Source organism: Crocodylus siamensis, chromosome 2, assembly GCF_052110815.1.
Source record: "Crocodylus siamensis isolate JL-2025a chromosome 2, ASM5211081v1, whole genome shotgun sequence".
NCBI lineage: Eukaryota > Metazoa > Chordata > Crocodylia > Crocodylidae > Crocodylus > Crocodylus siamensis.
Genome location: NC_143396.1, coordinates 287,518,824 through 287,534,293, shown reverse-complemented (window position 1 = coordinate 287,534,293; position 15,470 = coordinate 287,518,824). Strand labels below are relative to the sequence as shown.

General features: G+C 48.5%; 1 protein-coding gene across 1 annotated transcript in view; it reads right to left on the bottom strand.

Annotated features, from left to right (window-relative positions):
* The window catches only part of PRKCH (protein kinase C eta), a 173,780-nt gene that overhangs the window by 134,653 nt on the left and 23,657 nt on the right, over positions 1-15,470 (bottom strand). Inside the window, exon 2 of the mRNA XM_090034319.1 lies at positions 1,381-1,444. Within this exon, the coding sequence (XP_089890445.1) occupies positions 1,381-1,444 (64 nt within the window). The remainder of the gene's footprint in view (positions 1-1,380; positions 1,445-15,470) is intronic.

The window sequence follows — 15,470 nt, the reverse complement described above, 5'->3', positions numbered from 1 at the left end:
TCTTATTCCCTTCTCCTGCCTGATCAGCTGCTCTCCTATCTGCTTCCTGCTCTGTGGTCCCTCCCCAATCTGCTGGTCCCATTTCTGATCCCTACTCTATCTGCCACTGCACTGCCTGTCCCCACCCCAGTCTGCCATGTGCCACCCACAGAGGCTGCCCATGTCACTTGTGTCGCATGTGCTGCGGCATTCAACCAGGTGTCTGTTTACCCCTTTTCCTCTGAACAGTTCCCTAATAACTGCCCCCAGCCTCTGGACAAAAAGGGTTTTTGACATTCAGCCATTTCAACTGGTCATCTACCAATCAAGTTGGCAAAAAACAATGTTGACAAAAACAAGTCTTGTAACCTGATGGGCACCTAAAAGTAGCGTCTGCCATGCTCATGGTTCCAGCTGTATCCCTTAACGACTCCCAACCTGTTTAGCAGGACATTACCATCTGGAACCACTGTACTGCTGTCCTGCTGGTCTCAAAACAGGTCTGCTATTGAACAAGACAGGCACAGAGCAAACAACCCAATAACACACTATCACTGTACAGTAATTATGAATATTATACCTGACCTGGTTATGGGCATAATGGGTAAGAGATCAGCCCCAGGACCTTCACGTATTTATCCTATCAAGATTGCTGGGACTTAAGCACATGCTTATTTAAATACAGCAGTCTAAATGAATGCAGATGGGTGGCTGAATTGGGGACTTGGAGCATGCTCAAAAGGTGTTTTATCCTTTCCAGTTGGCCATTCCAGACTTCAAGGTTTGTTCGGCTCATTCACCTGTGCTCACATCCATACCTGAGCAGGTTTTTCATTGTTATCACAACGAACAGTGGGACAGTTGAAAACATAGCACAAAAGGGGCAGTCACGGGTGTCAATTCATATCAGATTGGAAAGGACAAATAAATATCGTGCTCGTAGATTTATAAATTTCCAAGGCTAAGTGTTGCGAAGCACTTGCAAGCAGAAGGGTATAACTGTGAAAAGAGGATGGTGCAGAAGAAATGTGAGTGCCTGACACCCCATGCACTATCCTGCAGAAAGTACCCAACTGGAAATTGGAAGCGAATGAAACAATCCAGGTGAGGAATAACCTGGAAGAATAACTATATCAGGCATGAACCAGCTTGCTGGGTCCAAAGTTAGAAGGATATAAGACAATATGGACTTCAGAATATGCTATGCAGTTAACAGGAGTCTCTCCAAAACCACCCTTATCACTTAAAAAATGTTCAAAGCGCAGCAGGATGCGAGAGTTACACAAAGAAGACTACTATTCATGATATTTACAGCATGCTAGTGAGCGACAGCTTCATTTGAGTAAAGAGAGTTTTTTAAAACGTCTTTGGAAAGAAGCCATAATATTTCCTTTACCTTACCTTCAGTGAAGCTTCCTGTTAGGGTTATTACCACAAACACTTTCCCCTCTGGCTCTAAATCCACCTGAAAGAGATGAAAGAAACAGAGAGATCACAAGGTTGTTCTTCGGGATAAGAAGACTTCCTCCACCAGGCTTTTACTTGCTAAAATCATACAATAGATGTAGCTGCACCAGGAATCTGTGTGCACTGGCCAGGGCCAGCGGGCAGGAGCATGGCATGGGGTGCCCAGGGTGGGAGTGGGCAGGGTTCAGCCCCATGCAGAACGCTGCGGGCCGGATACAATCAACTGACAGGCGCTTGCCCATGGACAGATCCAATCAGCTGGTGGGCTGGATCTGGCCCGCGGGCCGTATTTTGCCCACCCCTGCATTAGAGGCTAACTGGTTCAGAAAGGCATGAGTTTTTGTAAGCAACTACCTCCTAGCATCTGACCAAGTAGGTTGCTGCCTATGAAGGAAGTGAACCAGTTAGTCTCCAAGGTGTCACCCTGCCCTATGTTCTGCCTGACTGCGGACTATCGCAGTAACCACCTCTTGCCAGCCAGGGTGTGCTGCCATTTAGTGCTGGCTAAAGATTACCTCTGGAACGCCCCGGTTCAGTCCTCAGTGGGGACCAGGACAAAAGTCAATGCACTATGAGCTGAGCTAGTTTCATATTCTTGGAGCATTTCCTTGAGAGTTCACATCAGTTCATCACCTAATGTACTGCAGAATTCCTGATGAGAATGACTGAACTTCAAGTCAGCCTGTCACATGGGGCCTATAAATAAAAAAGTCCACTACTAATTTTATCCTTGCTGATTTAACAACAAGTTTCACACCACGTGTGTGTTGATAATCCTTGCAAAACAGACATTCTGAAAATAGAGCTCTCCAAAGGAATGACTAACCACAATAATTTCCAGCTGTCGTTGCACTGGCTTTCATTTGTATCAGAGTGAGAAAAGGTGATTTAAAAAAAAAATTTTTTTTTTACAAGCTGCTAAACACCATGATATTTCAACATCGCAAAGGACACACCCAGTTTAAATACCCCTTGCTGTGCAAATGTAGGCGGGACCAGTAGACTGTCTAGGAGAAAAGTAATTCCCCATGGGTTGTTTCAGTGATGTGAAACAAGAGACCCACAGGATGCGAGAACCAGCCAATTTAGCACTTCTGCACCATGTTCTAGCTGCACAATATCAACCTTGCATTCGTTTATGAATATAATCACATAGCAGACCTTCCAGTTGCAAAATAATCGACACCAGACTTTCTCTCTAGAGAAAGGAAGCAAGAAGGTAACCTCCCTCCCAGAACAACAGGTACAAGGCACGTTGTTTAGAGCCCGGTTGGAAAGTGCATGGTGATGGCCACACTAGAAAAACCTGAACAGAAGAGATAGGATAGTATAGCTGATCCCAAACTGTGGTCTAACAAGAAGGACACTTGCTACTGGTGCCAGCTACTCCTTCTTAAATTCCAGTTCCTAAACCACAAGAAAACAAAGTTTAAAAGAGGATCGGCTTCCACATAACAACTGGAGGAGCTGCACAGGCATTCTGTGGACAGGACAAGAGGTGGTCCATGCAGCCGTGTGTCATGAATTAGTCTCTGCTGTGCTGAGGTACATAATATCCATGTGTACTAATACTTCCGCTCGGCACTGCCAAGAAACAGTGTTGTGCCTGTTTTATGGATGCTAACTAATAACTGTGGCTCAGCCAGGAGGAGCCACAAGCAAGTGATACTCAGAAAGTGAAGACAAAACCGGCACTGTTCTTGTACATTTTCCAGATTTTAGCAACAAAGTTGGGAAATAGCTTTAACTTGTCAGGCATTACTATTCAGCACAAGCAGGTGAATGAGATGTAAGTGAGGAGTAAACGAGCAAAACATGATGAAAGATAGCATGCAGGTAGTATTAATGCAGCTCAGTAGCTGTATATGAGGCTTTAAAAAACAAAGAATGATAGGTAGGATGGAAGACAGGAAAACTAGACCCGTTTGGGGATTTTCCATCAAAATGGATTCCCTCCCCCACAATTAAGAAGTGCGGTTTCCACAAAAATCTACATTTTCCCCACAGATGTAAATGGTTTTCTTATTTTCTAGTTTCAAAATCTAAACTAAATATGGAGTTTGAATCAACATTAATATCTGCTATGGTCTTACAGGTGTAGCAGATCAAGCACCTCATACCTACACCTTTTCTTACGGGCAAAATGTCTGCATCTCCTATGATGTCCAGTCCCGAGCTGGCTTAAATTGTGTTTTCCTGGGGTTATGCACAGTCATATGACTTTGTAAATGACTTTAAAAATGCAAAGTACACTAAGTTCTGGGCCAAAAGGAACATTTCAGGTTTCTGTGGAGAAATTCTTCACTTTGGTTTGCCTCTAAGCTAAGCAGGCATCCAAATGTAAAAGCCAAAATGTGTCATTGTGCACCGTTTTTCTGTTACTTTCTTTAAAATCAAAGGATCATAGAAAGTGAGGGTTGGGAGGGACCTCAGGAGTTCACACCTAGCCCAACCCCTTCTCAAAGCAGGGCCATCCCCAACTAGATCATCCCAGCCAAACCTCTGTCTAGCCGGGTCTTGAAAACCTCCAAGGATGGAGACTGCACCACCTCTCTGGGTAACCTGCCCAGTGTTTTACTACCCTCCTAGTGCGAAATGTTTTCCTAATATCCAACCAAAACTTCCCTTGCTGCAATGTGAGCCCATTGCTCCTTGCTCTGTCATCTGTCCCCACTGAGAACAGCCCAGCTCCATCCTCTTTGCAGCCTCCCTGCAGGGAGTTGAGGCCTACTATTAAATCCCTTTTCCGTTCTTTCTTCTCCAGACTAAATAAGCCCAGTTCCCCCCAGTCTTTCTTCATAAGTCATGTCCCCTAGCCCCCAAACCTTTTTTGCTGCTCTCCTCTGGACTCTCTCCAATTTGTCCACATCCTTTCTGTATCGGGGGGACCAAACTGGACTCAGTACTGCAGATGTGGCCTCCCAAGTGCTGAACAGAGACGAATAAGCACTTCCCTGCATTGGGGGGGCAACACTCCTACTAATGCTGCCCAGTATGGCATTAGCCTTCTTGGCAACAAGGGCACACTGCTAGCTCATATTCAGATTATTATCTACTATAACCCCCAGGCCTTTTCTGCAGAGAGGCTGCTTAGCCAGCTGGTCCCCCGCCTGTCCCGGTGCATGGGATTCTTCCATCCCAAGTGCAGGACCCTACACTTATCCTTGCTGAACCTCACAAGATTTCTTTTCATCCAACCCTCCAAGTTGTCTAAGTCTCTCTGAATCCTAGCTCTATGCTCCAGTGTATCTGCTACTCTCCCAAGCTTGGTATCATCTGCAAGCTTGCTGAGGGTGCGCTCTATGCCGTCTTCCAGATTGTTGAAGATCGTGAACAAAACTGGCCTCAGGACTGACTCCTGGGGCACTCCATTTGATACTGGCTGCCAGCTAGATATTAAGCCATTGATTACTACCCTCTGAGCCTGATGATCCAGCCAGTTTTCTATCCACCACATAATCTGTTCATCCAACCCAGACTTTCTTAGCTTGTTTGCAAGAACATTGCGGGAGACAGCATCAAAAACCTTGCTAAACTCAAGGTATATATCATGTCCACTGCCCTCCCCACATCCACCAAGCCAGCCATCTCATCATAGAAGGCAATCAGGTTGGTTAGGCATGACTTGCCTTGGTGAATCCATGCTGACTGCTCCTAATCACCTTTTCTTCCAAGTGCTTCGAGACAGATTCCTTGAGAACCTGCTTTCTCAAGGAATGAGTTTTCAAAGATAATGGCCTGCGGCTCTGCAATCACATCAGCCAACTCCCTCAACACCCTTGGGTGCCTCACATCTGACCCCATGGACTTGTACACTTCCAGCTTTTCTAAACAGTCCCTAACCTGTCCTTTCACCACTGTTGGATGCTCACCTCCTCCCCAGACTGTGCTGCATGGTGCAGCAGTCTGAGAGCTGACCTTGCCTGTGAAGACAGAGGTGAAAAAGGCATTGAGCACATCAGCCTTTTCTGTATCACCCATCAGTGCATTGCCTCCCCCATTCAGTACGGGACCCACACTTCCCCTGATTTTCCTCTTGTTGCTGATACACTTGCAGGAACTCTTCTTGTTAGCCTTCGCATCCCTTGCTAGCTGCAACTCCAGCTGTGCTTTGGCCTTCCTGATTTCATCCCTGCATGCCCGAGCAATGCTCTTATATTCCTCCCTAGTCATTTGTCCTAGTTTCTACTTGTAAGCTTCTTTTTTTTGTGTGTTTTAACTCATTGAAAAATTCCCTGCTAAGCCAAGCTGGTCTTCTGCCATACTTGCTAGTTGTCTTGCACATCGGGATGGTTTGTTCCTGCGCCCTCAGTAAAGTTTCTTTAAAACACAACCAGCTCTCCTCCACAGCACCTTGTTTGTACTAACTAGATCATCCTAGTAGTCCCCTTTGGCCTTGAAGTGTAGGAGCTTCAGACCTTGTCAGTTAAACCATCTCACTGAAATTAAAGAAATAAACAGCATCCAACTGTTGATAACAACCCTCGCTCTTAAAGGTGAATGGTCATTTAAAACTAGAGGTGCGCTGATGTATCAGATCAGCACCAATAACAGGAAAATGAAAGTTATTGGCAATCAGCTTTTTTTGGCCGATAATGTCACCAATAAATGCTGCATGCATGTGCATATCCGCAGCATGCACGTGGTCAGGAATGCAGCCCGGCACCTTGGAGAGCAGTGTCCTGCTGGTAAGTCGGGGGGGGGGGGCGCAGACTGATGCCCCCATGGCGAGGGAAGGAGTGGGACTGGGGCAGAGGCAGGGGCAGGCACTGCCCAGACAGGGAGGTGAATGAGACCCTGGGGCAGGGCATGGGACGGAGTCGTGGCTGGCTCATCCAGGGGTCGTGGAGGAGTGGGGGTGGCTCCCTGCCACTGCACTTATCTTAGGGGGAGGCATAGAGGGCATGTGCCCCTTTGTGTGCAGGGTGAAGGCGGGCTGCCCACTGCAGGCTCTGGGCTGGGGGCTGCACCGGCCTCTTCCCGGTGTGGGTCTGCACTCGGGGCACACAGAGGCAGGGCTGGCTCAGTTGCACGGGGCAGGCAGTGGCATTGGAAGGGATGGCTATAGACCCCCAAGCCTTCCCCAGCACCACCCCTGCTCAGGGCACATGTGCTCCCAAGGGAAAGACAGCAGAATGGAGTGCCCTGAGCAGGAGTGGTGCTGGGGAGGCGTAGGGGGCTGTAGCTACCACAAAATTACCCATAGCCTCCCTGTAGCCATTCTTCCCAGCACTGTTGCCTACCCCACACAGCTGAGCCTACCCCGCTGCCACCTGCCCCAAGTGCAGCCACGGCCCACTGCTGGCAAGAAGCCGGTGTAGCCCCTGGCCCCAAGCCTGCAGCAGGCAGCCTGCCTCCACCCCATGTACAAATCTGGAAAGGCAGATGCCCCCATGCTTCCCCCGGGGGTGCAGGCAGTGGCGGAAAGGCACCCCCACTCCCTACCCCCCTGCACTCCCAGATGAGCCACCCAGATCGCGTCTCTGTCCTGCGCCCTGCCCCAGGGTTGCATGCACCACCCTGACTGGGCAGTGCCTGCCCCTGCCCCTATCTGTCCCCCCCATGCCTCTTCCCTCCCCGCAGACTTACCAGCAGGATGCTGCTCTCCAAGTTGCCAGGCTGCATTCCTGTAAATCAGCTATCGGAGCAGTATTGGCCGATGTGGCCAGTAAATATAATTGGCTATCAGTATCAGCCAAGAAAACTCTCTCGGTGCACCCCTATTTGAAATGCATCAGAAGTATTAGGAAAAGCACTAAAGACGGAACATATATTTTATCCTAGGGAAAGGAGAAAGGAAAAATGAATGTATTTAATACGCGCCTTCAGCCTGGCTCTTCACAGGGCCTTTGAGAGACTGGACATGACAGACAAGCTGTCCTGCCACAGCAGTTCAGACCTGATGAGATCCTGATTTTGAACTTCCAAGAATGGGGCACAACGTGGGGGAGGCTCGGGCTTGGGGAATCCACCATCTGATGCCTTCTGCGGTTCCAGCCCAGCAAGCACACGATGAAGCACGGGTACGGACTGAACTGAAGTCATCTCATTTAAGTTACAGGGACTATTCATGTACTTAGCTTTATGCCACGTGTTTAAGTGCCTTGCTAGACTGAGGCCCAAGGGCTAAAATTGGGCAATCTCCTGAGCATGGTTTAAGGTATTCATTTAAGACTTGCTTAGATAATTTTGCAACTTTAACTATACTTAGGTAGTTTAAGTTGAAGCTGTTATACTGCTGCAAATGAAAATGGAAAATGAAAGTTATTGGCAATCAGCTTTTTTTGGCCGATAGCATCACCAATAAATGCTGTGGGTTTGAAAAACGTGTTCGATCAGTATTGTGGAATCCACATCAAGGTGATAGCTGTAACTGGTATAGCTATCACCTCCTGACCCAACATGTTTTACCTAGCTAATTTTTCTCGTGTAGACCAGGCACTTAATTTACCAGCGCTACAAAGCATGGACTTGTTACATACAGAAGGGGTAAGCTGCTAGCACAGAAGTTTCACAGGGCCTCTCATCCTAGCACCAGCAAAGGTTTCAATTAGAAAGAAGAAGAACATGCAGAATATCATTTCTCACCAGAGAAGGCAATAAGAGGAACTGCCCCTTTCCAAAGTTTCCTTTCCCTAGTCTTTGCTCACATACAAAACCACAGAGAAACTAATTCATCCTCCCCCCAAAAACAAAATAAAAAGGACTTCCAGCCACCTCCCTGTACAAGACAGGAAGCATTGCTCCCGGAGGACGTTCTGAGGTGCACATGACTTGCTGCGTCAAGCTGTGCTGGAGGCAGGAAATTATTGCATTCCAGTTACTACCAGCTCTCATTATACGCCTGGTGGAGGGCACACCTAGACTACTTCACAGCCTGACTACAGATACTACGAATGCCGGAACAGGCGGAAAGGTATAAGCAGCTCAGGCAAGGTTTCCCATTCAGGCCACTATACACCAGACCAAGGAATGCACTTGTCCCAGTTAGTGCAAGTTCTGCCTGAATTCAGTCATGAGAAGAACTCCCTCGTAATTAGGGTGACGACATGTCCCAGATTGGCCTGGGCAGTCCTGGATTTCAGAGGCTGTCTCAGGGTCTTGGCAGTTAGAGAAAATTGAAGCAAAAGTCCTGGATTAGAGGGAATCTGCTTGCACCTGCCTGGTTCCAGAGTCAGAAGTCGGGCACATGTGAGCAATTTCGGGCCGATCTGGGATTTTTGCTTCAATTTTCTCCAGGGAGCCCAGCCAGTGGGTTGCTCCCTGGTCCGGACTCTGCTGGGCTGCAAGCAGAGTTGCTTGCACACTAGAGTGTGGGGCGTGCGGCACCTGCCCAGCCCCTTCCCGGGAGCTGCAGGATTGGGGCTGTGAGTGTGTGGTGTGTCCTGTGCAGACCTGCTCTTGGGAGCCACGGGGGTGTGTGTGTGCGCATGCACACACTACACTGTCCCACACAGTCCCACCTCCTGGTGCCCCCTGTCCTGGATTTCCCTCAAATTATTATGGTCACCCTACTCATAATGGTCTTATAACTAAACTGTGAGATTTCTAGAGATTCGCAGGGAGCCAAGCAGCTGACCCGCTGGCCAAAGCAGGATCACTCCATCCAGACAAGTTGGTTAGTCCTCCAGACCAGGATTATGCACAGAGAAGACTCCTATGACTTCCATATCTGCTATAGGAAATAAGTTAAGGACCCTGTCCATGCCATACCAATGCTAGGATAACATTCCCCCCCCTCAGGCCCCAGGGGAGGCACACCTGGGCCAAGGGTTAGCGAGGAACTAGTTAGGGGGCTTCTGGAAGGGCTGGACGTATTCAAGTCAGCCAGTCCAGACTATCTCCACCCTAGAGTACTAAAGGAATTGGCTGAGGTCATTGCAGGACCCCTGGCACGGCTGTATGAGCACTCGTGGTGCTGGAGGACTGGAAGGGGGCCAGTGTGGTTCCCAGCTTCAAAAAGGGGAAGAAGGAAGACCAGGGAAACTATAGGCCAGTTAGTCTTACTTCGATCCTAAGCAAGCTGTTTGAGAAAATGATGCTGGCACACATCCAGGAGGGGCCAGCAGGTGACTGCATGCTTAGGGGCAACCAACACGGGATCATCAGCGGCAGGTCCTGTCAGACCAACCTGGTGGCCTTCTATGATCAGATCACCAAATCATTAGACGCAGGGGTAGCAGTGGACATCGTCTTCCCGGACTTTCGGAAGGCCTTCGGCACTGTCTCTCACCCGGTTCTCATTAAGAGACTGGGGGCTGTGGTGTTGACACCTACACAGCCAGTTGGGTCGCCAACTGGCTGGTTGGGTCGCCAACTGGCTGGACCCAGAGAGTGGTGGTAGATGGGACATTTTCAGCCTGGAGGGATGTGGGCAGTGGGGTCCCCGCACTGTTCAACATCTTCATCAGTGACTTGGACGAGGAGGTAAAAAGCACCCTGTTCAAATCTGCTGATGACACTAAGATGTGGGCACGCTAGAAGGGAGGAATAGGCTACAATCGGACCTAGACAGGTTACAGGGGTGGGCGGATGAGAACAGGATGGGATTAAACACTGACAAGTGCAAGGTGCTGCACCTGGGGAGGAACAACCGGCACCACACCTACAGGCTGGGGAACTCCCTTCTCGTCAGGGCAGAGGCAGAAAAGGATCTTGGAGTCATCACTGACTCCAAGATGAACATGGGCCGGCAGTGTGGGGACGCGGTCAGGAAGGCCAACCGCACTTTGTCCTGCATCCACAGATGCATCTCGAGCAGGTCCAGGGAGGTGATCCTCCCCTCTATGCGGCACTGGTCAGGCCGCAGCTGGAGTCCTGCGTCCAGTTCTAGGCGCCGCACTTCAGGAGGGATGTGGGCAGCATGGAGAGGGTCCAGAGGAGGCCACTCGCATGGCCAGGGGGCAGCAGGGCAGGCCCTACGAGGAGAGGCTATGGGACCTGAACCTGTTCAGCCTCCACAAGAGAAGGCTGAGGGGGATCTTGTGGCCTGTTATAAACTAGTCGGGGGGACCAGCAGGCACTGGGGGGGTCACTGTTCCCCCGAGCACCGCCAGGAGTGACCAGGAATAACGGTCACACCCTGGCAGAGGGGAGATTCAGACTAGACATCAGGAGGTGCTACTTCACGGTCAGGGCGGCTAGGGTCTGGAACCAGCTTCCAAGAGAAGTGGTGCAGGCTCCTGCCCTGGGGGTGTTTAAGAGGAGGTTCGATGAACACCTTGCTGGGGTCGTTTGACCCCAGTACTCCTTCCTGCCATGGCAGGGGGTCGGACTTGATGATCTGTTCAGGTCCCTTCCGACCTTAGAAACTATGAAACAGAAATACCATGTATATGCCACATGTTGTTTTTTATCTTCTCTCCTTTTTAATCTCACTGTGAATTGTAGTTTCTTAAACTTTCCTTTATGGAGGGGGAGAAACAGAAATTTCAAATGTAATAATTCTTTGGATGAAAAAAACCTGTAAACAAATAAGACTAGTCAGATACTTTTTTGGGGACGGTACGATGAATACAAATCCAGCTGCACAAATGAACTGGTGGGATCTCAAAGAAGCACACAATAGGAAGGAATGTATAAGGAAAGGCTCATGGAGAACTGTAGGTAGTAAGCTCAAGATATAACCAAGGGATGTTACCTTCTGCATCTAGGGAGAAGTACTTTTTACATTTAAAATACAAAAAAAACAGACCCAAGTTCTGACTGGTAGAAAAACACATATCTACCAGGCTGTTATCAGCGGACTTAAGGAATCAATCATAGAAATTAAGGGCTGGAAGGGACCTCGAAAGATCACCGAGTGGATCACTGAGTTCACCCCGCCCTGCTCTGGGCAAGAATACTGCTGAGATCACGTGATCCCAGCAACGTGTCTGTCCAGTCTCCTTTTGACGACTTCCAAGGTTGGGCACTGCACCACCTCCTTGGGAAGTCTAGTCCAGATACTTGTCGCCTTTACCGTAAAGTTCTTCCTTGCATCCAACCTGAAACTCTCCTCTATAGTTTATGGCCATCACTCCTTGTCTTTCCCTGTGGCTTCCTAGTGAACAGTTTTTCCCCCAGCTCCTGATATTCACCTCTTACATACCTACAGATGGCCACCAAGTCCCCGCTCAGTCTTCTCTTCCTCAGGCTGAACAGTCCCAGATCCTTTAGTCTTTCCACATAAGGGTTGTCCTCCAGGCCCTCAGTCATTCTTGTGGCCCTTCTCTGGACCCCTTCAAGATTTTCCATGGCTTTTTTTGAAGTGCGGCACCCAAACCTGGACACAGTACTGCAGCTGGGGTCACACCAGTGCTGAGTAGAGAGGAAGTATCACTTCCTTAGCCCTGCTTGCGACGCATCGGCTAATGCATCCCAGGATGCTGTTGGCTCTGCTGACTACAGCATCGCACTGGCGGCTCACGTTCCAGGTCTTTTCCATCTGTCTGGACCTATGATGGACACTAAAGGTCCTGTGTCAGTCTACAAAGCCAGGTGCAGATAACATTGGGGGTTCTGGCCCATACCCATGTCTTCATAGAGACAAGCACAAGATGGCACTTTCGCCATGACTTAAACACACATTTTAACTCCCTCGAAACTTAAAGATATACCTAAAATAAAGACAGGGGCTTGACTGCCTTGGTGAATCATTGCTTTTAAAATCCCAGGCATTGTGTAAGAGCGCCTCTTGAAAACTCAAGGTCTGACATGTAGCAATGGAGCACCCAGATCTTGTCACATGACTTTATTTCTTTGCAATTAGGGTGCTGAATACAAATGAAATCATACGCCTTGAGTTATCAGAACTGCTCGCACAATGCCTCATCCTGGCAGGTGCCCTTTGTCCCAGATGTCTTTACTAGAGGAGGGTGCTCAGCAATTTGCCTTTTTCAGCTCTGATGCATTGGGTAAAACCTGGGCTGGCATCCCTTGGCATCATGCTAACTTCTTGATGGAAAGACTGAACAGTCCTTGTTAAGTACACTTCTCCCAAGTCTAAGTTTAGCATTCGATTCATTCAATAATCGCCAAGAGCGCGAAACAGAGGATCCCTCATTCACAGGATTCATGGTCGTAACAGAAACTGGCCGTTTCTGATTCATCAGCAAAGAAGGCTTAAAAAAACAAACCTCCAGAGGGGTGTAATCTCCCTCCTAACATATCAACACCCATCCGAAGCATCTGCTGAACTTGAAGAGCAGGTATAGTCAGTCGGCCTTGGAAGGAGCTTGGCATTGTTCCACAAAAACCTCACCACAGACGAGTTCAAAAGGGAAGAGGAGAAAATCTATAAGGAGGTCTTAATTTCTGTTGACTGCCTGCCCAGTCTCTCTCGTTATATCTGAAAGCTGTGGGAGACAGCAAGATGGAAGGTATGTTCAACAGCCTTTTTGCAGAAACAAGATGCAAAAAGCAAGGTCACGTTCTGGACCTTTTTCACCCCAGCAGATAAGCCAACCTATGAAACCGTGACCCAAAGCCCATTGACTCAACAGGAATCTTTCCATTGACTTCTGGGGCCTGGAAGCAATCACCAAGCAAGCAGCTGCATTTACCCTCCCTTCTCTAAATAACTTTCTCCCATTGTTTCCTGTCCCTTCTGCCTGGCTTGCCACAGTGGTTGAGCATCATATCTCTGGCACAAGGCCAATCCATTAATTTTTTTTAGCTATATTGGTATTGAAATGGCTTTGGAAACAAAGCAAAGCCAGACCCCATCCAGTGAAAAATAAATATAGAAGCAACTAGCTGAATTAATTTAATTAGAAGCAAGTAGCTATATTTTTAGCTTCCTGCTATTTGTTCAATTAATAGAGCTGTGTATGTAATTTGCCATTTGTATAAGCAACGTCTGTGCTGCAGTGTTCGCATACAGACCTGGAGCCCCAGGAGCTGCTCAGTTGTGGGAGCGTTTCGCTTTCATGATTGATTTCAACTAATTACACGGAGGGCAGAATAACGACACTCATCCCTGCACTTCTCCAGAGCTTGGAAGAGTTAGGATTTATCTCTGGATTTCATCTCCCTTTTTTTTTTTTTTTTTGGAACTACGTTTCCAAACCCTGTTTCATTTTACAAACACAACATGCTGCGCTTATCAAATGCTGGCTCTCTGCATAACACCGTACCCCAACGTGAACATTCATTTATTGGACAGATCAGATAGCCTCTTTCTCGGCCAACTGCATTTCATCTGGATTAGTCATTTGGGTTTTTTTTTTACTTGGCTGTTTCAAGGGCTGACATGCAGCTGCGTACAAAATGAAACACCTGAGACAGGATTCTTGCTGGGCAGGACTGACGTTTTCCAATTTCAGAGTCCAGAGCAAAATCGCACACTTTGTCAGACACCGCAAAAGTAGACCATTAGCCAAGGGGTCCACGTCAGAGAATAACTTGCTAACTTTCCCCTTTGACAAATGGGAGCCTAACACACAGGTCAGTGGGCGTTAAAGTCCCTACGCCAGCCCACAGAGGTGCTGAGTCAGCTTCAGAGCCAGCTAGAAAGCTTTTACTTGCTAGTTCAAGTGGTAGTTACTGACTTTCAGTTCTGGATGTCGCAGGTCAGTTCTCACCGTATCCAGCAATGCCTATTAGATTAACATACGGTGAACCTAGGACCCTGAAACCATCACCTCCTCCTACCAACACCTGCAGTGGAAATTAAATCTCTCTCCATTCAGATTGTGCAGAAGTCCCATAACCAGTTATAGCAGGCACTAATCTAAGAGCTCCTTTCTACTCTAGTATTTAATACCTTTATTCATTTCAGCATGGGTTCTTAAAGCATTATTTCCTTCTTCAATAATGTTGCAAAATGACAGGACATAAGCCCGTGTAAAGAGGATCAGCAAAGCAGTCAAATGCAACTAACCTCTGATCGCTAGTCCCAGCCATCGGTCAGTTGAAATTAGTTGTTACTCAAGAAAGACTCCCGGTGATTTCAGTAGGGCCTTGACTTGGGCAGAGACAGTAAAGTTGCGGTAACTGCTTTCATCCTGGGTGCATGAAACATCTCCGGATCAATCTGTTGGACTGGCCGAGGGCACAACGACCTGAAGTGGGGGACTGTCACAGGGACGGGCCTACGTCTGCTCCCACTGAAATCCCTTTGACTTCAATAGGATGAGCATTCAGCCAAGGCTGCTGGAGATACTGCCTCTTATACGCTCTAGACACCTGTACTTTGGCTCAGTAATGGTTCCTGGTAGCTGTTCTTGTATTTCTTAAGGAAAGAGGTGCTGACCCCCCCAGCCCCCAGGACCCATCTAGCCTTTGGTATCATCTGATTCGGCTTGCAGGGTTCCCCCATGGGTCTGGAAATTTGGCAGCAAGGCAGCGGTGGCCCTGCTCATATGGAGTCGCAGGCTCTGCACACTGGATGGGGCACCCAATCCCCGTCCCGAGGGCCCAGTCCCAGCACGTAGGAGGCAGGAGGCAATGACAGTGTGTGTGCCAGGACTGGGTCCTGGCACACAGAGGGCTAGGGGGTACAGGGCAGGAGATGGCAGTGCCAGGCCCCCAGGGACCCATCCCAGAGCATGGCGCAGGGAGAGGGTGATGCTGGGCCCTAGGGCTCAATCCAGCACATGGACCGACCCTGCACTACTCACCTGGCCCGCAGGGCCAAAAGGTTGAGCACCACTGCGCTTTATGTGTTTTACAGGAACATACCCAGCTGAGGAACCATGGAAATATTAACCGGCCAGGAAACCAAAACAGAACTAAAACACTCAATATCCATCCTCTGTTTCACTGGGATGGTTTGATAAGATGCTTTGGAGAGGGATGATCCTGCCGGCAGCAGGGGGTTGAATTAAATGTTCCCCCAAAGACCTGCCCGCCCTACGATCCTACGAAGAATTTCCGCCCACTTATTCCTGAAGTTTATGAACACAAGGAGACAAAAACCCAAGCTGCAGTCTTAGTTGCGTGCATCCCATTTATACATTCCCACTATCACAGTGTCAAAACACCTCACTATCTGCAAACAAGATTCTTGGGTAAACGTGATATCTTTTATTAGACCAACTAAA